This window comes from Abramis brama (assembly GCF_963993115.1).
Source record: "Abramis brama genome assembly, chromosome: 11".
In the NCBI taxonomy this organism is placed as follows: domain Eukaryota; kingdom Metazoa; phylum Chordata; class Actinopteri; order Cypriniformes; family Leuciscidae; genus Abramis; species Abramis brama.
Genome location: NC_139973.1, coordinates 22520468 through 22548309, shown reverse-complemented (window position 1 = coordinate 22548309; position 27842 = coordinate 22520468). Strand labels below are relative to the sequence as shown.

At 35.8% G+C, this 27842-nt stretch overlaps 1 protein-coding gene across 5 annotated transcripts in view; it reads left to right on the top strand.

Moving 5' to 3' along the window:
- The window catches only part of rptor (regulatory associated protein of MTOR, complex 1), a 339338-nt gene that overhangs the window by 185440 nt on the left and 126056 nt on the right, over positions 1-27842 (top strand). For all 5 annotated transcript variants that reach the window (XM_084128075.1, XM_084128073.1, XM_084128074.1 and 2 more), the window contains 11 exons: positions 528-603; positions 1711-1812; positions 8762-8845; positions 9395-9505; positions 12026-12100; positions 12339-12404; positions 13636-13827; positions 14780-14920; positions 23444-23564; positions 23990-24130; positions 26955-27110. In XM_084128075.1, coding sequence (XP_083984201.1) covers positions 528-603; positions 1711-1812; positions 8762-8845; positions 9395-9505; positions 12026-12100; positions 12339-12404; positions 13636-13827; positions 14780-14920; positions 23444-23564; positions 23990-24130; positions 26955-27110 — 1265 coding nt within the window. The remainder of the gene's footprint in view (positions 1-527; positions 604-1710; positions 1813-8761; positions 8846-9394; positions 9506-12025; positions 12101-12338; positions 12405-13635; positions 13828-14779; positions 14921-23443; positions 23565-23989; positions 24131-26954; positions 27111-27842) is intronic.

Sequence of the window (27842 nt, the reverse complement as noted above, 5' to 3'; positions counted from 1 at the left end):
AAGGACACTTTCACGATTAAAGGAGCAGGGGCTCAAAACAAACCCACCCAATCGGCAATGCACGCCACTGGCTCAAGGTTAAATTAAATACAATTTTGGTACTGTGTTGGGTTGCCCAATGTAAAATTAGGGTCCTGTTGCAAAACAATTTGAGAACCAAATATCTTATTCATTTACAGGAAAAGTTTATACCAATTTAATTTTTAGTTTTTATGTTTACAGTTGTGTACAGAATGGTGATTGAATTTTCATCTGTGGGTGAACTAACCCTTTAAGTGTAGAAGTTAAATAATCTTTCTCAAAGATTTCAAACGGGTAAATTTACAGGCTCCTCTCTCCCTTAATAATGAGTGTCATGAATAAAAAATGTGCCAGTGCATCTTTTCATGTGATCAGAGCCTAGACTCTCACAGCAAGAAACGTGATTGTGGGATTGACTAGTGTGGCATCTTTGTGTGTGTGCGTGTGTGTGCGTGTGTGTGCGTGTGTGTGCGTGTGTGTGTGTGTGTGTGTGTGTGTGTGTCCAGGCAAGCATGGGACCTTGCGGTGGACATCTGCCTCTCCCAGCTTCCCACCATCATCGAGGAGGGCACAGCCTTCAGGGTGAGCATGACTTATACTGGCTCTGAGTGAAGATCACAGAGAAAGGGCTATTACCTGATCAGTAATTCAGTGTCTCTTACATCTATTGTTCCTTTTCCTCGTATTAGCACTGTAGTCCTACTTATGATGAATTAGTTGTACAATCTCTAATCATACTCAGTGAATTGTATATTCCCCATTGTTAGTCATTGAATTTAATCTGGTCACACCACCCCTCTGAGTGCAATTTTTTTCTGAATGCTGTTCAGTTTTCTATTAGTACCATGCCTTTTTAGTGTCTGTAGTTAGTTTTTTCTAAATGTTTAAACAATATGATACAGAAATGGAATATTAAGTTAACTTCAACCACAGAAAAAGAAGCTGAAGTTCAGCTAAATGTTTCATTGCCTCTCCCACATTAAAGGAGAACTCCGGTCAATTTTAACATTGAGCTAATTTTTTTGTAAATTTGGGGTGCTGTCAGTACAGAGAACAACGACAAAAAAACGTGTTATCCTCTTTTTAAAATTTGCACCCTGTTGACTTAAATGGGGCAAGTTATAAACCTGCTTTTAGCCTCTTAACATCCTTGATGTGTCATTACAAGTGCCCAGCCATTGTGAGTGATTCCTTCAGAGTGAACACGGTGAATCTGACTGCAGTAGATGTGAAAGATATGAATAAAAGTGATGTTAATTCAGCCAGCGCACATACCTGTATTTACTTCCTGTTTTCGGTCGAAGTCCACAGTAGTCGATTGTCGAGTTCACGCGCGTGATCATAGGTAACTAAGCAACAGTGGAGAACTCGACAATCGACTACTGTGGACTTCGACCGAAAACAGGAAGTTAATACAGGTATGTGCGCTGGATGAATTAACATCACTTTCACACAGAAAGTGAAAAGACTTGAGATGGGTAAGGTGAGTAAATGAGTGATGGGGCAGGAGAGAAAGTATTATGTATAAGACTTATATAACTCTACTGGGATTGTCAATACAGCCATCCTAAACACTTATGTACACTGTTTATGGCTGATTTAACAAAGTGCTCTTTCACTGCTTCACTTGTGTGTGCTTTCTTTTTTTTTCTGTATCACAATAGAGTATGTTTGTTTGTTTATTCACAGCATAGTCCATTCTTCGCTGAGCAGCTGACAGCCTTTCAGGTGTGGCTGACAATGGGCGTGGAGAACAGAAACCCACCGGAGCAGCTGCCTATTGTCCTGCAGGTAACTTCCAACAAAAACTTTCTCAATAGCTCAATAGTTTCAACATCTGGGGAACTGCCTACCTAGACAGCATTTTTATTTAACATTGATCATTTTATTGACGTGTCTATTTCAAAAGATTGGCAGCAACATCATTCTGCCTCCTAAGAAACCTTATTTTATTTTCATGTGGGTCATCTAAAGCATAAACTATTGCATGTGAATCATAAACAAAATTCCTGTAAAATAGTAGCTCTAGCTCTGTAACCAGTGAAATTTAAAAGTCAACATTTTACAGCAGAATGCTATCATAGCCGAAAATTTCAGCGGAAACATAATCATTTAAACATAGCTTTGGAGTTATATTCATTGTAAATTATGTTAATTATTAAATGATTAATTATTCAGAGTGGAGTGCCTAAAACCCCCTTAGCTGTTCTAAATCCACTGTAAAATACGGCGTCAAGGGGCTTATTGCTTTTATAAAACGGTTACTCCATAAAAATATTCATTTTAATATTTATTTTATTCATAAAATAAACACCAGCAACAAAAAATATAACGTTATAATAACCTTTATTTTATAAAGCACCTTTAAAAGCAGCTTCTCAAAGCGCTGTACACATAATAAACAATTGTTAAAAGCAACAAGAAACACATCAACAGGAAAATGCAAGTTTAACCCCCTGGGGTCGGCAGTATCGCCGGCGATACCAGCTCGCGTTTTTCCTTATCAGTGCAAAAGAGATTCTAAATACTCTGTTGACTTTGATCTTCCATACACGTTTCATACATCAATCGATCCTGTTAAGTGTGTATTTTTTTTTGTGTATACTCACAATAAAAACAAAGTGTTGTGCTTTTTGCCAAATAAAGAAAAATAAACATGATGCGAGTTCTGCTTTCTCTCTGTCAGTGAAGTCCATTCTGAAACGCGTCCGAAAATGAACTGTAACTCAGCGAATATTCAGTCAAACAGGCATACAGTCACACAGGCATGAAGCTTGAACTCTCTTCTTTTAAATGAATTTATATAAAAAAACAAATATTCTCAGTTTATGTAATATGTATGAAAAGAGAGAGATGTCAGTCGTTCTCATCTCAGCTCATTATGTTTTAATATGACCCCGCCCACAGAGAGCGCGCGCTATTCAAACGCAAATAATCCGAGGCGATCCATGCAAACCTGTGAAACGCCCACATCAGCTGGATAACACACACCGTGAGTTCACTTTCAGACTCATGTACTTTACGACGCTGAGAGGAATAATACTATCTTAAAGGGGACATATCATGCCAAATGCACTTTTTTAGCCCTTAAATGCATTTTGTTGTATATTTGGAGTGTTTAGAAGTACAGAAAATATGAAATTATTCTCTTCAGGTGCTTCATTGATATCTTTATATTCTGTTTTGGTCATATTTTTCAACCTGTTCCGATTTTTCTGTTATCTATGACGTTTTTTGAACTATTACGTCACAGTATTTGCAGCGGAACTGCCAAATAAGGACATTGACTTCCGGCCCAACACTTTGAGCAATCCACCATTTTTATTTCTCGCTGCAATTTTGTAGTCCAAGCTAAAGGATGCAGAAGTTACGAGAGGGTAAGTTAAAATGTTCGGTTGTTGGATGTAGTAACCCACACGCTTCATTACACCGTTTAATGTAGATGAACTACTGCACTTGTTACAGGACACATGTTTAACTGAAAGAACGAGCAGAGAGAGAGACCCGGTCGCGCGCGCGCTCACTCTCTCTCTTCAGAGCCAGGCGAAAGTGTAAACAAGACATCACCGTCTCCAAACTAGACGCTGTCTTGCTCTCTCTCCCTCGCACATATTAATCAAAATAAATCGACACGGTGGTAAAAGGTCGGAAGACCAAAGTTTCATGTGTAAATACAGTAACGTTACACACCATTGCGATACATCCATATGAAGACGTTGTTCTACAGGTTCGTCGTCTTCATTTTCATCTCGCTCCGGCTCCGTAATCATAATCATATCTCTGCTATCAAACTACAAAAATGGCCGAACGGGGTGGAGTTGAACCGAGTGTGGGCGGGGTATGAAGTGTCTCAATTGTATTTAAAGAGACCGCACCAAAACGAGTTGCTCTCAGACGCACATCAGAAAAGGGGTAGAAAAGGGGCCTGTGGAGCTATAATAATGAGGAATTCAGACCCGAGCATTGCAGTTCCGCTTTATATAGACTACAAATGTATGATTTATATGTAAAAAGGAACAATTTAAAAGCATGATATGTCTCCTTTAATAATAATCCTGGAAAATTTACCTCAGAAGTGCTGGAAGTTTCATTTCGAGGATCAACGGATCCAGGAATAGGTCAGTTATATATTTGCTTTGTTCTAATCGCAAGTGTCTGTACACGCAAAAATACTGTTTAAATATGAATCGCGTTTCTGTGTGTGAATGAATGAACGCACAGATGTGCGCTGTTGTGTAGCTACTACAGCTGGAAAAATACTGTTTCAAAATGAATTGCGTTTTTGTGTGTGAATGAATGAACAGCTTTTACCAAACTCTATTGCTATACTGAGATGAGTAAAATCGACTACAAAAGTCGGACAGATTATAAAGTTTTCAGACCTGCCAACCTTGTACGCATTTTGCGTAGCGGATACGCATTTTGACTTCAAAATACGCTGGTACGATTTGTCACTCTAAACTACGCAAAAACCTGGTGACGCCTCTGTGCACGCGCTGTCCTCAAATCAAGCAACAGCAAAAGAAGAGCAGCTCGACCAATCATAGCGCTGGGTTCATTCCCCAAATAGCAAGCGGGGATGATTGACAGATGCGTAAGGCCTATCATTAAAAAGAGACTGAAAATCGTCACCAATAAAGAATCCCGCTCGATCCCCCTTCCACTCCCGTACTTCTGATTCCTGATTCTGAAGGTAAACGGCCTCGGGTCGATGTGGAAAGTTGATTGTTGAGTTAACTTAATCTTATGGATTCGATGATCACACAGATTGCATGGATTATCTTAAAATTCTCCGTTAAGTTATTCATGGTCACTCAGAAAAGAGGAAGACATCATTCAGTCATGCAAATAACAAAATGCTCAAGTAATGCTGAACTATAAATCTTGAAATCGCTATGGCTTAACGTTAGTGATTATGAAAGTGATGTGATTTGTGGATTAGCCTACTGATAAGCGCGAGTCTGGAGAAACAGGCGTTTTATTCATTCATTCTCAGTGTTGAGAAACGTATGTTACGTTATTGTGTTAATTATGTTACATATTTATTTTGTATGAAAACAAGCGCGTTAGTATATGGATTAAAAAGTGCCGTTGTATCAGTGCTGCGCGACCTCTCTCACAAACACGTGATAATATTTTTTTTAATTTGCTTTGGCTTTAGTACAGTGGCCCGGCCAGTTATTTAATTTAGAAAACTGCTATTTATATTTATACTTATGATGCCTAATATTTTTCCCATACAGTATAAGTGTGTATTTATGTATGTAACAACATAGCTGTTTTTATAATTTAGGAAGGGAATCATATTTCCTGCAAGATGATTATTTAATTTGTAAGTCCTTCGCATCAAACAGTTTAAAAATCCACTGATCTATGAACAGCGCTCTCTGTCTCTTTCTCTCCCACATACAAGTCATTCAAGCACACAAAAACCGTGCCTTTTTCAATAAAAGTTTTGCTGCTGAAACACTACATGATGTTTCTCAGTTCCTCACATTTTTTGTTATTTTATTAATTTTAACATTGTTTCAGCATGAGAGTGTCTCCACTCCACTGCCATATTTCCCTTTCACCTGTTAACTACGATAAGTTGTCAGGGGCGGGGAAAGGTAGAATGAAGAAGTGACAATGTACCAATTACAAAAAAGAATCACTGCACTGGATACAGTTAATGGGGAAGGTATCACGACAGTAGATTATGGACTTATGAAGCAGCAAAACAAGTGGGTTTATCGAGAGTATACATAAATAGTGATCCGCAGAAATCATTGTACGCAAACGGAAAAAGTAAGCATATGGCGTATTCGTGCTTATGGCACAGACTACACCACTGATGCTAAACAACTTTGTGTTGCGTGCAAAATTGTTGACTATATACAGCATTTTAAATATGTCGCTTGCAAGATTCAGTGGTTGGCTCAGAAGGCAGCTCCGGGGCTCCAGTAATTAAAATGGTCATAAATATGACACAATGATTTGCAAATATAATTCAATCTAATTGCCACTTGCAACAGAGTGCAAATTTAAAAGTCTTGAACAATAAGTTTGTGTTGTAATAAAAGGCAGGCTATTCTAATAAAAACAACATACAAATACAGCATGCAAAATGGTATTATTATTATTATTATTATTATTATATTTTTTTTAAAGCATAGTTCAAATGAAGTTGGTTTGATTGTAAGGGAGAAATTTGTTTGGGAGTAAAACTGTAAGGTGGGTAAAAATGACAAAGTTTGATACATCTTCATGTGACTAGTCCAAGAACTGCAATGGATTCTGGAAAATCCACGTCCACAAAACTGAATACATTGATGATAATGTGAAGCATATATTTTACATTGTATAATGTCACACTTAAAAGTCAGACTTTTAAATATACCTGTTTTGTATAATTTCTTGAGTATTATATTATTAAAATGTTAAAATATTCAAATACACTACAAAATGTATTATAATTGTGTTTAAATGTGAATGCAAACTTTGTATTGTCTCGTATGGTGACCAACATAAAAAGAGTGTTCAAGGTATAGTTCACCCAAAAATGTTTTTTTTTTTTTTTTCATCATTTCTCATGTCATCTCAAACCAGTGGAAGATATTTTGAAAAACATGTTTTTGGCTATACAAGTCAGCGGGTTCCAATTTGGTTTGGTCTTCTTTTTCCATACATTTTTATATGTAACTTATGCTCCTCTATTATCCTTGTTATCCTTTGTCGCTTTTCATAAAAGCATCTGCTAAATGCAAAAATGTATTGTACATGTGACATTGGTGGTCAAATACTCTAAAATCTTGCTGTGTACAGTATGTTCCTTTAATTCAGACAGTAGAGCATGGCACTAGTATTGCCAAAATCATGAGTTTGATTCCCTGGGAATGCATAAAACTGATAAAATATGAACTGTAATGTAAATGCTTCCTGATCACATTTATTGTTTCCTGCTGATCATCTCTTGTATTGAGTAAAAAAGTTTATCTCATATTTCTGTGTTTTACTTTAAGAGGTCTGGACTCTTCACAGATGGGCTCAGATTTTCACACTTATATTAAACTCCGCAGCCAGTCACGCTTTTACACACACACACCACTTGTAAGTGCTGACTAATCTTCCAGTTGGCTAGAATCAGTAAAAAAAAAAAAAAACAGACCTCCCTCATATTCTTCACTTCTTTCTATTTTTTCATCTCTCCTCTTCCTTCCTTTCTTCCTTCCGTCCATAGGCCTTGGGGTATTAAGGAACGCCCTGTAATGGCCAAGGTGCATGCTGATAATTTTCACATTCCATGATTTGACGTGGCCCTGCAATCTATTAATACCTTGATGGCAGGGTGGCGTATTGTTTTGGCAGGAGATTTCGGGCGTTTCAGAGTTTGTGTGTTTTTGTGTGGGCATTGAGGTGGGCAGTCCTTCTGTTGTGCTCCTTACACAGCACGCTCTGTCTCTGGGCAGGCCTGTATCCAGACCCCCTCACCATGCTAAGAGTGTGTGCCACAACTAGATGTTTTAAATACATACACGCGTATACAGGGTTTTAAAATGCTGGCATAGGAATATGCAAACTAGAACTGTTATCTAAAACTAAAATTTATGCTTCTCTTGATCTCAGTTCTTTTGATCCAAAGGTGTATGCTTAAATGCTTAATTACTTTTGAAAGCTAAAATAAATTTTGCCAAAACTAACATTTTAAAGGGGTCAGATGATGCTTTTTAAAAGTTAGATTTAAAAGTTTATTGGCTGTAATAATATGGCTTAACATGCTTTAATGTTCACATACTGTTCATTATTGCATTATTCCAAGTCAGTCTGAAACGCACTGACAGAGTTCCGGTTTCTACAAAGCCCCTACTTCCGAAAAGTGCTCTGATTGGCCATCTGACCTTGTGTGTTGTGATTGGCCAAACACCCCAACCATGTATCAGAAATGTAACGGCCGAGTTTAATTACAAGCTTCAGTTCCCAAGGTTTCTAAAGCCATTGTAAACACACAGCTATGTTGTCGGTTTTACTGTATCAGTTCAATCTCAAGTCAAATTCTGAAAATGTGGATCATCAAGCAGATTGATCGGAACCAATTTTGCAACCACAACTTGAGCAGAAGGTTTATATTTTAACTCTCTTACAGATCTTATCCACTGATTCCTAATTTCAACTGTTTTTGGAAGACCAAACAAAGGGGTTTTGCTTTCGCACCGAAACTGAATGGTCAGTAATATTATTAAGTAGCTTTAAATATAAAGGATACCGCAAGTTAAAAGTAAGTCTTTCACAAGTTGAGGTCCTGGTGCGTGACATCATATCCTGTTTACCATATTCGTCATTCTGCATGACTGAAACTTATTTTGACCACCCCTTTTATCAGTAATACAGACACATATTGAAGTGTTAATGAATCACCACCCTAACCACAGATGTTCACACACACACAGGTGGGCAGTGATTAGCTTGTGCCAGCCCACAGGGAGTGTGTGTGGGCCTAAGCACCTGGTCAAATGATTATATTAGTTTCCATTGTGCATGGGAATGTATGTCTTCCTGCTTTTGTGTATGTGTGGGTGTGAGACATTTAGGTGATTTCTGTTGGTGTGGGGTAAAATAAATATTGTATCTTTCATTGTATTTCATCCATGGCCCTGCTGTAGAGTTAAACATTGACACACATTTGTCCTCTCCTCACTGACTCCACTAGCTGTGGAACAGAGCAGAACTTCAGATTAATTTTCTCCCATCTGGTTTCTCTTAGGTCCTCTTGAGTCAAGTACACAGACTGAGAGCACTAGATTTGCTGGGGCGATTTCTGGACCTGGGCCCTTGGGCCGTCAGTTTGGTGAGATGGCAGATAACACACCCCTAACATTTATTTTTTATCTTTCTTTTACTTTAAAGCTTACATAAACTAAACTACTACTTATGTAACTGTATTTAAGAAACCTTTAGATAATACATATGTCAGTCAATTTACATACACCTCCACCCCTAATCAAATACACCTAAACAAGATAATCAATGTCTTCAGGATTACTAGAAAGCTACGGCCAGGTGAGTTTTTATCAGGGTTGGAGCTCAACTCTGCAGGATAGTGGCCGTCCGGGACTGAGGCTGCCCATCCCTGCCTTATATGGAATTTGGATGTTAATATAGTTATGTAGCGGCCAGGGTTTGCTGGAATTTGCATACACAATCAAACAATGATATCCTGAATACAAGATACCTGTGAAAGAAAGAAATTTAAATAAATCAGTCAAGTTTTTCAAAGAAATACCTTGAATCACGTCATCCTCTAATCTCTCTCTCTCTCTCTCTCTCTCTCTCTCTCTCTCTCTCTCTCTCTCTCTCTCTCTCTCTCTCTCTCTCTCTGTCTTTTTGCTCTCTGCAGGCTCTTTCAGTGGGGATTTTTCCATACGTGTTGAAACTGTTGCAGAGTTCAGCGAGAGAGCTCAGGCCTCTTTTGGTCTTCATCTGGGCAAAGATCTTAGCTGTAGATAGTGTATGTAAAACTCTTCATCCCTTGCAATTCAGCAATTGCTTTAACCAAAATTCCACATAGTGTAAATTTTCTAAACAATTAACATTCAGATACTAATGACCAGCTACTTAAAATTGTGGTAAACATAATATTGCTTGTTTCACAGTAGACCTATTAATTTTCATTTTATTTAAAATTCAATAGAATATAATTGTCAGGTGGGTTATTGAAAATGAAGGCTCTGACAGTTACCAAACGTTGTTGAATATTTTAAAACAAAAATAAACATTTAAATCACATTTTGATATATGCAAATATCTGCATATGTAATAAAATGGTATAATTTGAAAAGTTTAAATATGTAAAGTTAGAAAAATTTTCTTGTGTATTTTAATGACAAAATTTGATTAAGAAAAAGAAAAAAAAATGTAAAATTAGTACAAACAACTGAATGTTTAAATGTTTCCACAGCAAATCGATTTCTATTTTAGACCGTATTCTATAATGCTATTTTATGAAGGAGTTATCTGTTTATTGGCTTATAGAGTGTAATTGATATTTATCTCTTGCATTTTTCCTGATGCTCTAAGTATTTGAGACTTTATTCTGTTCATGTTTTTATTTAATTTTTAATTTTTTTCTATCTAAGAGTTGATAGATCGATCAATCTATGTGTTTTATGTGCATTACTGATTGATCAATATGATTTAGAGATCATACACTGCCAGTTTAGACAGTCCTAGTTTAACTCATGTCAGCTCAGCATTAAGTCATAATTCACCAAAAAAAGACCTAAAATAAATAGAAACACATGAAAATGCTCTTCTTTAAGATCTCAGAAATGTGTCCCATTTGTACATTTTAATATATTTGTACAACAGAATCATCAGAAACATTCAAGTTTGTTCCTTGTTTTCATTTGTGGGAAAAACTCATCTATCATCCAAACAAACTCTATTAATAAATCAGACTTAAAGTCAGTGTAAATTGCCATTAGAATCCCATTTTACTTCCATGTCATGTCATCCCATACAAAAATGCAGCCAAACCAAATATGAATTTGCTTTATATCCAAGTAGCTATTTGGCTGTTGGTTAACATTTATTCAGTAGGACATTTCAAAGGAAGGATAAATAACTACAACTTTTCTTTGGAATAACATGCTGTGATGAATTGTTCACTAGAAAGTAAATACATTTTTCTGATTTTGCTGATTTATAAGTGCTACACTGATTTTTATTTTTTTATAATCTTTATTTAAAGTATGATTTTCTTTTTTAATGCACATTCCTGGTGTAGGAAGGATTAATCTGTGCATGTTATTTCAAAAGATTTTTAATTAAATTATTGTTATATAACTTCAATAACATTCAGAATGTATTTTTGTAAATGTATTTTGGAGTGTGGCACTGGAAGGGTAGTGGAAGTGAAAGCGGTTTGCCATCTGTCTTTAACAGCAGTGGTTAAGACACCTGCAGAGATAGATGATCATTCATGCACATCCCTCACAGAGACTGCAGCAAATCACACTCCAAAGCTGCTAAACAGGCTACTTAAAAAAAGAAAGAAAGAAAAGCAGACCTTATTTTACTTATAAATAAAACACCATAATAAAAACCCATAGTAAAATCTCGACAGAACCCAGTGGCACATTATTATTCTGGGGTTTTGACGTCATCCCTGCACTACTCTACAGGGATAGGCGGTTTTGCTGTGGTACCAAACTGTACGTTTTTTAAACTTATAAACGATGCTGCCAACAATGTCTGTAGAAACTTTTACTGTCTTGGAAATGTTTTTGTAGCCATAGCTTTTTTGGATAGCCATTTTATTCTTGTGATGGCAAAGCAGAATTTTTGAAGAAACTGTGACCCCCCCCCCCCCCCCCCCCCCCCACAAAAAAAAACAAAACAAAAGAAAGACAAAAGAAAGTTTTTTGTTGTTGTTTTTTCACAATGTAAAGTTTTTACATTAACTTTTAAGCAATTTAATGTGTCCTTGCTGAATTGAGTAATTCATTTCTTTCAATACAATCTTAGTGACCCCAAACCTTTACTGTTCAGATGCAGTAGGTTATGTACAGAACTGTTTATATTATAAAGAGTGATCAGTATGTGTCATCTGTCAGTTCACTGAAGCACATGGCACTTAACTTGCCAGATGAAACAGAGAGTACAAGCAGTCGATAGTAAAACTTTTCCGCCTTGCCCACACTATCCTCCAACACACATTCTGTTTGAGATGGGACAAATAGCTTTTCTCTCTCTTTCTGGTCATTCCAAGGTCTGTTATTGTGTTATTGGTTTATCAGTGAAGTGTCTCACATGCTGCAGTTAAATTTTCTTTAGGGGAGTATGTAAGTGTTTTATTTAGAGAAAACTCAGATGTAAGAAGTTTGTATCAGGCAGCAAAATTGGTAGAAACAGTTGTCAGCTGTCAGTATGGTGTTTGTTTCATTTTTGTCACGCCTTCAATTCCTTCTCTTTTACACTCGCCTACTCTCCCTCCTGCTTTTTCTCTCCCTCTTTATTTTTTCTGTAGTCATGCCAAGCTGATCTTGTAAAAGACAATGGGCACAAGTACTTCCTGTCGGTGCTGGCTGACCCGTACATGCCCGTAAGTATCATGCAGATGGTACTGAATCATTTTCCACTTTGTTCAAAACAAAATCTGTTTTGTTAACTTTATCTGCTGTGCTATATTTGCAGAGTTCAAGCTAGGCTTTGTTTTTGGTTGGAATTTGTTGCACTTTTGACGAATTAAATCACAGACAGGCAGTGAAATGTACACTATTAATTAAATGAAGTCTTAGACATATGAATATTTAATTGTTGACTCCTGATTCTTTATTCAGGCTGAGCATCGAACTATGGCTGTCTTTATCCTCGCTGTCATCGTCAACAACTACAACACAGGACAGGTATCTATCTATCTATCTATCTATCTATCTATCTATCTATCTATCTATCTATCTATCTATCTATCTATCTAGTCTGTCTGTCTAAGATCTATAGTAAAATTACTGTAATAGGATTACATTTAAAATGCAATTTATTCCTGTGATGGCACATCTGACACAGTTTTCAATGTCACATGATCCTTCAGAAATGATACTAATGTGTTGTTTTGCTGCTCAAGAAACATTTCTTATTATTATCAATTTCAAAAAGCTGTGCTGCCTAATATTTTTGTGTATACCATTTTTTTTCAGGATTCTTTGTAAATGGACCCCAAACCTTTGAATGGTAGTGTACACTACTGTTCATAAGTTTGGTGTCAGTATGTTTTTTTTTTTTTTTTTTTAAAGACATTAATATTTGTATTCGGCAAGAATGCATTAAATTGATCAAAAGTGAGAGTAAATATTTCTGTTTAAAATAAATGCTGTTCATTTGAATTTCCTATTCATCAAATAATTATTTTCCACAAAAATAATAAGCAGCAACTTTTTTCAACATTGATAATAATAAATGTTTCCTGATCAGCAGATCATTGTACGTATATACAGAAATCATTCTATTATGCTGATTTGATGCTCAGGTAACATTTCTTATCATTATTAATATTATCAATGTTGAAAACAGTTGTGCTGCTTGTGATACTGTTTTCATGATTCTTTGATGAATAGAAAGTTCAATGAAGAGCATTTATTACATTTATTTATTAAAATTAAAGCATTTATTAAATGGAAAACTTTTCTAACATTCTAAATGTCTTCATTGTCAATTTTGATCAATTTAATGCATCTTTGGTGAATAAATTCTCTCTCTCTCTCTCTCTCTCTCTCTCTCTCTCTAGAATATGCTGCTGAATATTCAGCTTTGTCATCACAGGAATAAATTACATTTTTAAATGTATTAAAATAGTAAACAAATATTTTAAATTGTAATAATATTTCACAATATTACTGTTTTTACTGTATTTTGATTAAATAAATGCAGCCTTGGTGAACATAGGAGCTTTTTCAAAAACATATATATATTTTTAATGTTTCCAAACTAGATTAATATTATTATTTGAGAATTAGGGCCAAGAATTTACTCTCAGAATTATGTGGTGTAATATTTGTTTTAAATATATTTGTTTTATTTGTTTTGAAAATGTTTTGTTTTTTTTGTCCCTGATGATTCATTGACCTCTCTGTCCATCAGGAGGCATGTCTGCAGGGTAACCTGATTGCGATCTGTCTGGAGCAACTCAACGACCCTCACCCTCTCCTGAGGCAGTGGGTGGCAATCTGTCTGGGCAGAATCTGGCAGAACTTTGATTCTGCACGCTGGTGTGGAGTTCGAGATAGTGCCCATGAGAAGCTCTACAGTCTCCTGTCTGATCCCATACCAGAGGTTCTGAAAGTTGGCCAGGCTAATATTTTTCTACTATTAGACAATCTAGTAGTAGATTTTCTAGTAAATATATTAGGGGTGTAAGAATATATCGTGCCACAATATATCACAATACAAAAATGTATCAATATGTAGGCTATCGTGGATAGTGACAATATTTATTGTGTATAGTTCACCCAAAATGAAAATTTCTGTGTGAGAAAAAAAATAAAGTTTTCAGAGTTTTAGTGTCAGTACTACATTAAACTACTATATGCAATGTTGAATATAATGTATAATAATGCAATGGGGGAATATTTGTGGGTCCTGATAATGCCAAATGTCTTATGTTACCAGTAAAAAGTGGTCTACATTATTTTAAATATATCTAGTCAGTGACAGAGTGCAAGCATATTCGTCTAAAATAATTCTGTATTTTCAGCTTCAGAATCATGAGTTTTTTTATTCTGGTGTCACTATTGTCCTGTACATTGGGTTACCAGCACCATGTCCAAGCCTATTCATTTAAACACCCAATGTAATACCAAATTTAGCATTTTAATCAACAGTACATTTTCTGTTAACCTTTTATCATACAGTATGTCTTGGAGTATCGCAATAATATCGTATCGTGACTGAGTTCAGTATCGTGATATGTATCGAAATGTGACATGAGGGTATTGTTACACCCCTAATATATATGGTTTACCTTTACAGTGCCCTGCAAATTCAGATCCTTAACCAGGACCATTACTCTGCTATAATGCATTACAAACCTTACATAGATTTCTTAGTTTCTCTGTTTTTCTGTTATTTTTAGCCCAGGTCTATTCCTGCCCAAAATATGTATCTTTAAATATGCTCAAAAACAGAGTTTTGCCTTGTTACTATAGAAGTACCATATTATAAGCACCATAACCCTAACCATGGCTGTTGTGTGGTTCATGAATGTATTCTGTTGTCTCATTGGCAGGTACGGTGTGCAGCTGTGTTTGCGTTGGGTACATTTGTGGGGAATTCTGCTGAGAGAACAGATCATTCTACCACCATTGATCATAATGTTGCCATGATGCTAGCACAACTCATTAATGATGGAAGTCCCATCGTGAGGAAGGCAAGTTTATTGTAATTTCATTACGGGCATTTTTCATCAGCATCAGATTCATTATCATTTTCTTAAGTCTGCTCTAATGCTGAGAACTGTGCATTTTAGAACTGAGGCTTGTTATGAATCATGAATATCTCAGTGATTGACAGTAACACTTTCTACTTCCATTTTTTTGTCCAAACATGCTGTCAAGTCAGTACATCATTTCTTGCCATTAGCATGTATTGTCAAACATGTGTTTAGAGTACATGAGAGACAAAATTTGTGTTTCTCTTACAGATCCTAGTGTAAATTGTACATACAACTATTTTACATTTTAAGACTGTAACCACAGTACACATACTGTAGGTCGGATATTGCAGAACAAAGTACAATATACACAGTATACATAATACACACATACTGTAACAGTGACGCTGGACAAGCTATGAGACAGTATACATAATACACATACTGTAACAGTGACGCTGGACAAGCTATGAGACACAATACACCATGCGCACATAGTGTACACAGTACACGTAGTACATTGGGGGACATATTACAACACTAATACAACAATATTGGTGTGATGACAGTATGGCATCAATGTGACTAGGATTCCTGAGTGCCATGATGGTGTTGAGAATAGATAGGTTTTTGGAAATTGTATGCAGTTTTAGCAAGTCTATGGAATTATTGCAGTTGTTAAACAATCCTTGAGAAAGTGACGTGCTGGCTACTGAAGTCAACAACAAAGCAGATGGTGAGTGATGATTTCTGAAACTTTGTCCAGCCTCACAATGGCAGAGGTCAAGGGAGTCTTACATATTGGGGGAAGATGCTCTTGTGGAGTCTGGATGGCCAGTATCTATTTCTAATAGTGTTGCACGGTGTACCGATACTTCAAAAGTATCGCGATACTCGGAAATTAAAAACGTCACGATACCTAAATTTATCAGTATCGATACTTAAAAAAAAAAAAAAAAAAAAAAAAAAACGCCTCCCTATGGACATCTGTGTTTTTTTCCTGACGCACGCAGCAAAGAACCTGCCGCTGTCAGTGTCATGTGACAAAACACTACAGCGAGATGGCTGCATGTGCGAGCACAAGTGGTCCACGACTCGTAGAAAAAGATGACGCGAGGAGTGACATATGGAAGTACGTTGCCTACCTTGCTCTGTTGCACGGTGCACCGATACTTCAAAAGTAAATCGGAAATTAAAAACGTCACGATTCCTTTATTTATTAGTATCGATACTTCTAAGAATGACCGCGTTCCAGATTTGTAAGGCCGGCGACACACTGGCTGCGTGTCGTGTCCGTTTTTATTTCGGCTCCCATGTTAACTGCCTGCGTGACACACGCGTCTGGGCGCAGCTCGAGACGCGCGGAAAACGCGTGCATGCTAGAAATAGAACCGACGCCTATTTTTCACGCAACACGCAAGCGTGTTGGAAGCGTTTCCAGGCAAAATAGAATAGGAAAAGATGTTTCTATGTCATTTTGACACGAATACATATTAATAAATGACATTTTGATGTTTGAAAGTTTTGACATAAATACAATATAAATGTAATTAAAAAAAATATTATCGATTTTCAAATATTGCACCTCTCAATACAGAACGAATTATTCTGTAGCCTATTTTGCCGTCAACACTGCCGACGTTGTCTTTGCTGCTATATATTTGTTTAACATGAAGTATAGGCCTTCCACAACTCTCTCCCCACATGCCAAATATATCACCAATGAGGCTTATCATATGTTACCAATATTAAACATTGTTTAATATAATCGCTGTTCATATTTTTATTCAAAGTTCAGAATCAAGATAAAGCTCTTATGTTTCTTATGATAAATGAGATAATGCTGCTAAATTTATAAAAAAAATTACCTTGAATGTCATTGCTCTAATTTATTTTTTATATTTTTATATTTCATATTTTATTCAAATGTTTAATATATCTGCTGTTCATATGTTCATTTATTAGTGTGTTATATGATTAGAATATTGTCCCGGTTTTAAAATAAAGCACAGCAATGATATTTGAGAGTGTATCTCCCTTTTCAGGAAAAGTATCGAAAAAGTATCGAAATCGCAATACTTGACTTGGTATCGGTATCGAAACAATAATTTTGGTATCGTGACAACACTAATTTCTAATCAGCAATGACTGCAAAGAAAATGTCCTATTGGCGGCCTTGTAGATGCTAGAGTTCTTGGGGTAACACTTTATTTTGATAGTCCGTTTGTTGAGACTTTACTAGTTATTAGTAGCCATTCAGTAGCTTGTCAACAGTGCATCAGTTGACATTCAACAACACTGTTTCAACTGACAAGTAACATACGTTCAACTGACTGCCTATAGACTATAAGGTACAATTCAAGTGTTAATCTACAGATTTTACGAAAAAGTGCCTGTTGACTGTCAATATTATTTTGCAACAGGTTATTAACCAATTGGCAATTAACTTTCAATTGTCAACTAACTTTCTGTAGATTGAGTACCAACAACTCAAGATCAATCTGTCAGTTAAAAGTCAACAGTCATGTCAGCATATGAAGTATATGATACTGTATATCCTACTCAAGGGGTCTCATATGCATCAAATTAATGATTATTTTAGCTGATTTAAAACTGTTTTTAAAAAATTGTTAACCATTTGTAGATAATCTGTTGATAGTCAACTAAAGATTAGATCTGTTGCTTGTCAACAAATAAATTGTTTATGATCAGTAGACTATTAATAGACATTATCCACTAAGTGTTAGTAGATACATTTTAGGACTATCTAATTAAAGTGAAAAACAGTTTATATCAGTAGAAAGTCTATAACCTATCAACAGATTGAAAACATGCTTTTTTTGTACGTTTGGATAGATGCTGAAACGTATGATACAGACATGTCTGCAACGTAGAATTATTACGAATTCACAGCTACAAAACGTTTACGAATCATAAAGATCTGTATCATTTCCCTTATACTGTTTTATAGATAAATGTAAGTTCCCTTAACCCTACTCCCAAACCTAAATATAAATTACTCATTTTATACAGAATATAAAAAGAATAAAACACTTTATGGACAGAGATGTGTAGGGAAATGCCAGTTTTATTAATAGCATTAAAATATATTTTGAGCCACTAACATTAATCCTACTCCTGCCCCTAAACCTACCCATAACCATTTCTTAAAACTATGCAGGCTAAAATTATGAAGAAAAACAACAGATGTGTAATCATAATAATTTATTGCGAAAATCTAAATCGGTACCAAAAGTCGCTCAAATGACGATGTGTTGCAGTCCTCTCTGGCAGTATATAATAGTTTTGTATAAGGGACAGAGCAGAATTTAAGTTATTAATCCATGAAAATGTTAACCCAGCGTTCCCTCTGCGTGAAGACGGCGCGCGGCCGCGCGCGCTTCTGCATTTCAATGTTGTTTCAACTGAAACACTGCATGCTGCAATCTGTGACGAAGCAGGCGAGAGCCAATGAGCGTTTGATATCACTGCAGTAAAACATGTCGTAACGCTTCTTGAGGGCTCAATTTTTGAATTTAAATTCATCACGAGCGCGGGATTTGACATTTACGGTCCCTGCTGAGAATGGAGATGGAGATCGCTGGATGTGGATGAAGGGCTGAATTTGGATCTGTTTCTTGCTTGCGTATGGATTATAAAGATTTGGATTACATCTAACGTTACGTTAGCTAATAAAGATGATGTATTTTGTTAATTTATATTGTGTTTTGGTGTATTATGGTTCTATAGGAGAAAACGCCTTTTGTGTCTCACCGTAACGTTAAATAAACTAAATGTTACAAAATGGTTAAACGATTAAAGAAGGTATTGTTAAGGGTTTAAACTATAGTCTTGTCTGTTAATCCTCCGAAGCGAGTTTGCAGCAGGAACAGAGATTATTTCTTAAATGAGTAACTGTTATAACGTTAAACTGCATTTAATAAATGCGATTTTCTGTAAAACTTACTGTTATGAAAGGATAAATGTATTAATTAATAATTATTCTTATTTGTTGTTTATAACTTTTGATCTTGGCCTCGGGCATTTGAAATGATGTGTAGACTATTGAGAGTTTTCTCATTTGGAATGATTTTTTTTTCACATAATCAGATGGTTCAGATGTGATCGTGATATCCTAGTAAATAATGGGTTGTATTATTATTATTTTTTTATTTTTTATTTAATAAAAGTGATTTTTTTTTTTTTTTTCTCTGATGTGCTGGCCATAGTGTTTGTTCTACTTCAGTCAGGTTAGGTATGCAATCTGTTGATAGGTTATAGACTTTCTACTGATATCAACTGTCTTTCACTTTAATTAGATAGTCCTAAAGGATATCTACTAACACTTAGTGGATAATGTCTATTAATAGTCAACTGATCATAAACAATATATTAATCTGTTGATAGGTTATAGACTTTCTACTGATATAAACTCTTTTTCACTTTAATTAGATAGTCCTAAAATATATCTACTAACGCTTAGTTGTGAATGTCTATTAAAGGTCCCGTTCTTCGTGATCCCATGTTTCAAACTTTAGTTAGTGTGTAATGTTGTTGTTAGAGTATAAATAATATCTGTAAAATTATAAAGCTCAAAGTTCAATGCCAAGCGAGATATTTTATTTAACAGAAGTCGCCTGCAGCGAACGGCCCGTTTGGACTACATCCCTCTACTTCCTTCTTTAATGACGTCACTAGAACAGTTTTTTGACTAACCTCCGCCCACAGGAATGCTCCCTCAACTCTACCGAAATTCGTTGATGTACACTTATTATAACTTACTGTGTTTACTCAGCTCTTACGGTGATTTTCTGAAGTAAAACTGACGCTTCATCTTTTGTGTGATGTACAATAAACTTTATTAAACTCATCAGTATATGTTTGATCATCATTCGGACCTGTCCGAAACAGCAGACTTGTAGGCTATTAATAAATAATGGATACATACAAGCAGATGACAAATACGTTATAATAACCGTAATTAAACTACTAAACTATACCTGTTTCATCTCTATACAGCACTCTGACTCTGTAGGCATTATTGTCCGACTCGAAATGAACACCGTTACTGAGAGTTTCTGATTATCATCATTCCTTGAGATGAAATTGTCCTGAGAGACTGAGCGCGAGCTCATGAAGCTCCGCCCCCTGGGTCGTCCAGCAGCAGCTTATTTGCATTTAAAGGGCACACACTAAAACAGCGCGTTTTTCTGAGCCCCCAAAAAATGACAATTTAAACATGCTGTAAAAAATGATCTGTTGGGTATTTTGAGCTGAAACTTCACATACACACTCTGGGGACATCAGAGACTTATTTTACATCTTGTGAAAAGGGGCATAATACGGGACCTTTAATAGTCTACTCATAAACAATTTCTTTGTTGACAAGCAACAAATAAGCAACTACATGTAATCTTTAGTTGACTATCAACAGATTATCTACAAATGGTTAAAACATTTTTTAAAACAGTTTTAAATCAGCTAAAATAATTATTAATTTGATGCACATGAGACCCCTTGAGTAGGATATACAGTATCATATACTTCATATGCTGACATGACTGTTGACATTTAACTGACAGATTGATCTTGAGTTGTTGGTGCTCAATCTACAGAAAGTTAGTTGACAATTGAAAGTTAATAACCAATTGGTTAATAACCTGTTGCAAAATAATATTGACAGTCAACAGGCACTTTTTCGTAAAATCTGTAGATTAACACTTGAATTGTACCTTATAGTCTATAGGCAGTCAGTTGAACGTATGTTACTTGTCAGTTGAAACAGTGTTGTTGAATGTCAACTGATGCACTGTTGACAAGCTACTGAATGGCTACTAATAACTAGTAAAGTCTCAACAAACGGACTATCAAAATAAAGTGTTACCGTTCTTGGATTGTTGGGACAAAGGTTCCAGTACACACAATACTGTAAATATGTTCATTCTTTGTCAATGTTTATTCTGACTAAACCTACAGTATTGGTGTCTTTATACATATTATTATTATTATTATTATTATTATTTATTTTTTTAAATGTTAATATGTGTCTTGTTATATGTATATGCGTGTACTGGAAGCTTCAATGCCAAGGTAAATTCCTTATAGGAATGAAAGCAATAAAACTATTTCTGATTCTAATTTTGGTAATGTTCTCAGCTGTCCTTACTGTCTGCTTTAAGGATTTGAAATGGGTAGCTTTAGATTTCTCAGAATTTGGTCAGAACATTCTCTTGGTGCCCCAGTTGAAGGGGTGGAGGTATTATGGAGGTAATGTTAAGGATCCAGGTACAATCCTCTGTGAGTACCAAATTGAGTTCTCTTTCACTATGTATTGGGACTGTATGGTCCAAAAGACATCACACAGTCTGTGTGTTTTAAGGGTTAGTTCACTAAATTAATTTCTTCTGTGGAACATAAAAGTAATGATGCTCATTTAATATGCCCTTGTATCCGAGCTGCACCAATCAAATCGGATTATCTGATATAGGCGGGCCAGAGGCGAGCTAAACAGATGACGAAATTAATTAAATGAGGGATATTGTGATGTGTACGTTCCGGGAAGAAAACCGAAGACTACTAACTAGTAATTTACTAGTAACTAGTAATTTAAAGTCCCCTGAAGTGGAAATCAAGTTTTTAATGTTGTTTATATAATATCCTTTAAGACAAACCATGCACAAATTCATAATGTCAACACCATTGTTGAGAATTTTCTCCTTAAAACCGCAGTGAAACAAAGACAGTCTCAGAAACTCAGAAACTACATCACAAATATGTTGTAACCAATCCTGTCAATGTATGGGGCGGGCTTTAGCATATCATTAACTATGCTTTGAAGTAGGAGAGTTTCAAGAGAAGCCAGGTTATCCCGCTATATTTTTCTGTTGATATGAAAAATTGGGTACAATATAGCGGGTTAATTATGCATTTGATGTACCATGTTATAATGAACTTATAATGACATTTTATGTTGTTCAAAGTGTGTCTAATGATACAGATTTTTAGAAGGCAGACTAAGATGGTGAGCGGGAACATGGTTTGTGTAACATTAGCAACACATTAGCAGTTTGATAACGTAGTCAAGCAAAAGGCTAATCATATTAATTACCATTTTGTGTCCAACGTTGTAGAGAGTGATACATAAAACGCATTACTATTCTGATACATCAACTTGTAGGCTCCCCTGTATAATTCACTCTTCCCCTTCTTCTGAATAAGTTTCTTGTTCAAACATATATGGCTGAATTAAAACAGTATTTCCACTTGCCATTGTGCAGAGTTAACTACAGTAAAGTTGACCAAGTGGATCAGGTAGTCTGAGCTTTTGTGATTAAGTGGAGACGGGGCTAATTTGCATATTAATGGATCAGCGTATTGTAAATAATCAAGGGTGTAGAGTTACATTCAAGCTATGTATGCTAACATTCTACAATCTCAACTAATCAAATGTGTTTCTGTTTTAAGCCACGTTCCGTTATTAGTTTTTTTTTTTTTTTTTTTTGCCTGTTTTGTTGAAAGGGATAGTTCACCTAAAAATGAAAGCTTTTGCCTTCATTTACTCACCCTCATATTGTTTAACCCATAACCCATAAGAATAGCAATCATCTTCAAACAACATAAATCATTTTTGATGAAAGCTGAGACATTTCTGTCCATTCATTTAATGTCCAGGCACCCAAAACTTTGATGCTTCAGAATGTTAAGACATTGTAAACGTGTAATCCATATGAATCAAGAGGTTTAATCCAATTATTCTGTAGAGACATAATCGCTTTATATAAAGTGATTTATTTTAGGCTTTTTATTTACATATAACATTAACATTGCATACAAGCATACATACAGCACGTATATGTCAGATGCCCTGTATTGACTGTATTAGCAGTGTTGATTTATGTTTACCTATAGTGACTCTTGTATTGTCGTAGTTCGCTTGAAATACTTTTGAGCTGACTGTCCAACTAACTAATGATTTTTACAATGGAAATTAATCAACGCTGAATTTACTTTATCTGGACAATGACTTTCGTCTAGAGCTGCTGTACAGCCAAAACAAACTTTGTTGCATTCATTTCCTGTTATCACTGTAAAGCTGCTTTGAAACAATCTGTATTGTAAAAAGCGCTATATAAATAAAGGTGACTTGATTTGACTTTATTAGACATGTCCTGCTGTGTGATATGCTAAAATCTAAAACTATTTTTAAAATATTTTTTTTGGTAATTATTTTATAATCATACACATGTCATATTAAGTGAACCATTACTGCACTACCTTTCTATGAAGAGTTGGGGAGAGCAAAATTAAAATGATTAAAATTAGTCACCTGTAGTGACCCTTTTTGCTGTGACGCTTGCCAAGCTGGCCCATGTTGATCTATATTGACTCTTGATTATCTGTATTGTTGTCTGGATTATCTGGATAATCTGGATTATCTGTCATGCTGACCTATAGTGACTTTTTCATGATGACCTGTTTACTTTCAGTAACTTTTGTTCACCTGTATTTTGTCATGTTTAGGAGCTGGTTGTTGCTCTTAGTCACCTAGTGGTGCAGTATGAGAGTAATTTCTGTACTGTGGCTCTGCAGTTCATGGAGGAAGAGAAAAACTATGCTGTGGCTTCACCTGCAAATTCTACAGGTAATTATTTATAAACTGTTTTAGATTTATTGGTTTTCTCAGTGATTTATATAATAAAATTTTCCTAATGGAATACTAACATACTACTTAATGTATACTGCTCAATATACTAAATATATGCCACATTTCAAATTAAGGGATACTACATTGTCACATTAAAATGATGTTTAAGTCAAAGAGTAGATGTTAAAATTTGTGGTTGATATTGATACTTGTTCATTCAACACATTGGTATTAGAATTTCAAGTGTGCATTTTGCCAAATATAATTGGTTGGGCAGATATTCCATACATACAGAAAATGTACATACTGTGCACTTAAGTAATGCATAATTAGTAGTATGCTGTTCTAAACATAGTCATGGTCCATTGTTTATCCGTTATGTCCGGCTGCCACTGACCTTTGACTTTTTTTTGTTTATGTAGAGACAGGGAACGTTACCCCAGGCAGGGACAGTCCTGCCATCCCTCGTTTACGATCAGTGAACTCCTACACAAACCTCAGAGCTGCCACCACCTCTCGAACCCTCAATAAGAGCCTTCAGAACCTCAACCTCAGCGAGGAGGGTGAGTCAAACTCCACTCTATATCACTAAGCCTGAATTCGCTTTATTCTCAGCTAGAAGTCAGCAGGTATAATGTTGAAAAGAAAAAATTATAATAATTTATTTTTTAAAAATACAATATTGAAAAGTTTTCAATTAATTTTTCAATTACATTCATAACATTTGGTTCAAAGTGATTGCTTAAAACATGATGCATTAAAGTGCCTAATTAAAAGTGTAATAAGCCAGGAAAGAGAGCTTAGTTCAGTAATTGCACACTATTTGATGCTATCTTCTCTGAGACGTGGAACTCGGACAAGAAAAGGATACTTTGAGCTCAGGTGCACACCTAAAAGGTCAAATGCACACATGAATATGTTAAAAATGCCTGTCTTAAGGCCTGTTCACACCAAGAACAAGAACTAAAAAGATAACTAAAATGATGACTATTTTAGCTGCCACACCAACACACGATATCTGCCGCTTTAAATGCTCGAGCTCTTTAAAGTCTGGTGTTTTCTGATTGGATATCTGTGGCAGGCAGGACGGGGCCGAGAGCCATGGGAACGGAGCGATTGCTAATGAGTGTCACCTGTGTGCCACAGCGGTCTTGAGTCTCACGGAGGAGCTTCAGAAGGATAAAAGGAGACGAGAGCGGACCAGGCCTGGACTTTTTGCCAGTGTTTTGTTTTCATTTAAGTGGCAGTCGTCCATGAGGAGCTGCCGTTTTGCTTTTGTTTTGTTATTTGTTTATTTTGTATATAAAAGTTAAGTTGAACGTTTGCCGGTTCCCGCATCCTTTGTGCTGCCCAATCTCCTCAGAACCGCAATCCTCCTCAGCAGCGAGTGCTGTCCGACAGCGTGTACCTCCTTCCTCCCAGGTTTCAGCACCAATGTAACAAGTAGAGATGCACCGATATGAAATTTCTCAGCTGATACCGATGGCCGATTATTCAGAATGATATCGGCTGATATCAATAGTTTGTTTTTTGTTATGGATAAAAAAATCTCTCCCAAATAATACTGCAAACTATATAGAAAACCCCTTTCATTTGGTACACTATAATATTAGAGGTTAAAATTAACAACAGAGATATTATATTCAACTGCTGTTTATTTCCAGATATAATATTACACTCAAATAAAAGCTGAAATGTTTGTATACAACTCAGTTACACATGTAAGGTAGTTTTCGTAAGCACTTGTCTTCATGGCAAATTTAACTTGTGAAGCTTGTGAACAATATCACTTAATGTTGCAACCGTGGAAAGATGTCAATAAAACTTGCTTGTGAATCACAAGCAAGTTTTATTGACATCTTTCCATGGTTGAAACACTGATTGAGTGATTACATGAGACATGATATGGATTTCGGTAAGTTGTTCTGTAACTTTCAACTTACCTTCTGATATTCATGCATGCTTTTCTAGATATAATTTGTATTAAAGTGGAGGAATAGACTCGCACGCCGTGCTGCTACTTGAACTGAGGCACTACGGTGATCTGTCACGTCACATTTAAGAGCGTCAAAACGCCATTTATTGTTTGAATTGCGTGATAAAATGGACAGAATTTGAAAGATGACACTTTGTTTCTTTTTAGAAGTAACAAAGCACAGAGCTATTTGCAATTATTGAGTGAGAGGCGCTCTACAAATAATGCTTAGTATGGGGAAAACTGCAGATCTGGCAACCCTGGCTTGAACTATGGGTGATTCATAGGGTCAAATAGAGCCTGCTTTTATGTAGCTGTTTTTAGATTTTAATGCGTTATTGTCGCATTAACGTACCTTAACTAACTCAACACGAGATATTTTCTTCACACACAGTGTGAGTTGCAGTCGGTCACCACACCCTTTTGATTGACAGCATATAATCATCACTGATCATCGGCTGTTTTTAAACAATCATCCGATGGCGATGAAAATAATTGCTTTTATCGGCCGATACCGATTGTTGGCCGATACATCAGTGCATCTCTGGTAACAAGGTTTAAAGGCTCAGGGAAGGAGGAGGCGGGAATCGGTGAATGTTCAACATAAGTTTTAATTACAAAATAAACAAAAGAAAAGAAAAGAAATTTAAAGCAAAACACCCACATAAAGTCCAGGCCTGGTCCTCTCTCACTGTCATCACTCCTCCTTTTATTCTTCCGGAGCTCGCTCTGTTCCCATGGCTCTTGGACCTGCCCTGCTTGCCACAATATTGCTCCTCTGTGCTGTTATCGTCATAGTTGTGGTGTGGACTCTGAACATCTTTTTTATTTAGAACAATTTGTAGAACTATATCTTCCTTGGTGTGAATGGGCCTTTAGTGAGTATTGATGTAAATACAGTCGATTATACCTTTATGATGAAAATATCATAATTAATTCTTTCATTTACTCACCCTCATGCTGGTCTAATTTCTTACCTGAATCCTTATTTCATTTATCTTTATTCTATTGCCTGAAATTAGTTTGTTTACTTATTTATTTTTACTTGTCTTCAACACAAGGACTTTCTTTAGGACTTTTTACTTACATAGTTAGTTTAGTAGTGGTATTGAAATTGGTATCAAGAATTAAAAGAAATTTCACTGATATTTAAAAATGTGATACTTTAAAAAGCTTATTTCCAGCCAGAAAGAACTACAGTACTATGCAAAAGTCTTAGGCACGCTAGTATTTTCACACACACATTATATTAACATGAAAATATTAACATGCCTAGGACTTTTGCACAGTACTGAATATTGTGATATATATTGTTATTTTAAAATAAAAATACTCATATATTTTATATAATATTATGGTCATATCGCTCATCTATATTCCCAACCATGCTTGTGTTTATATGTGTGTTCTAGGTGGTCCAGCAGCATTCTCTCCAGGGAACCTGAGCACCAGTAGCAGTGCCAGCAGTACTCTGGGCAGCCCTGATAATGATGAATACCTACTCTCCTTTGAAACCATCGACAAGATGAGGAGAGTCAGCTCATACTCTTCCTTAAATTCTCTTATTGGTGAGATTTCCTGTTTCAGCAATAGCCATAGACTAGACCTTCATCGGATTCCTTTGAAAATGAATGTTGAGATGTGTACGAAATTAGTTCTACACAAGATATTTATTTAAAATCTGACAAATGTCTTGAAGTAAAACATTGCACAATGCTTTAATGTTAAGCTTGCTATAAGCGGAATAATTCAATGGCCCGTGGTCAGTTATTCCATCAGGGTGATACAAGACCTGATCCTGATCACCCTTTCAGGATTTCATTTGTGATAACCAGCTGGATGTACATTATCCCGCTTATTACGCAGCTACTTGCAACATAAGTAAATAACTGGAACAAAATATTATTTTGAGCTGAGATATTTTATTAGTATGTGAAACTTCCTTGAAGAAAAACAGTTCCTAGCAAGCATTTTGTTGCAAAGATGAACAAACAAGTTCAAACAAGATTTAAGGGATCATGTTGTAGGGGAATTACCACATGAAGAGACCTGTATGCTCAATGAAGACCAGGAAAGAAGCAAGCTTAAGATATTGAAACACTAATACTTATAGTCAATGGTTAAAGTGGGATTTGGCAGGTGGGGGAACCCTCAAATTTTGTGTAGGTGCAACAGGGAAAAATGACTCACCATGGGACAACATATTGAGTATCGTGGTATAGCAATACTTTTTGGGACAGGATTGTCACTGTGGCACCAAGTATCACAATACTTATTTAATACTTATTTTAATGTTTTTA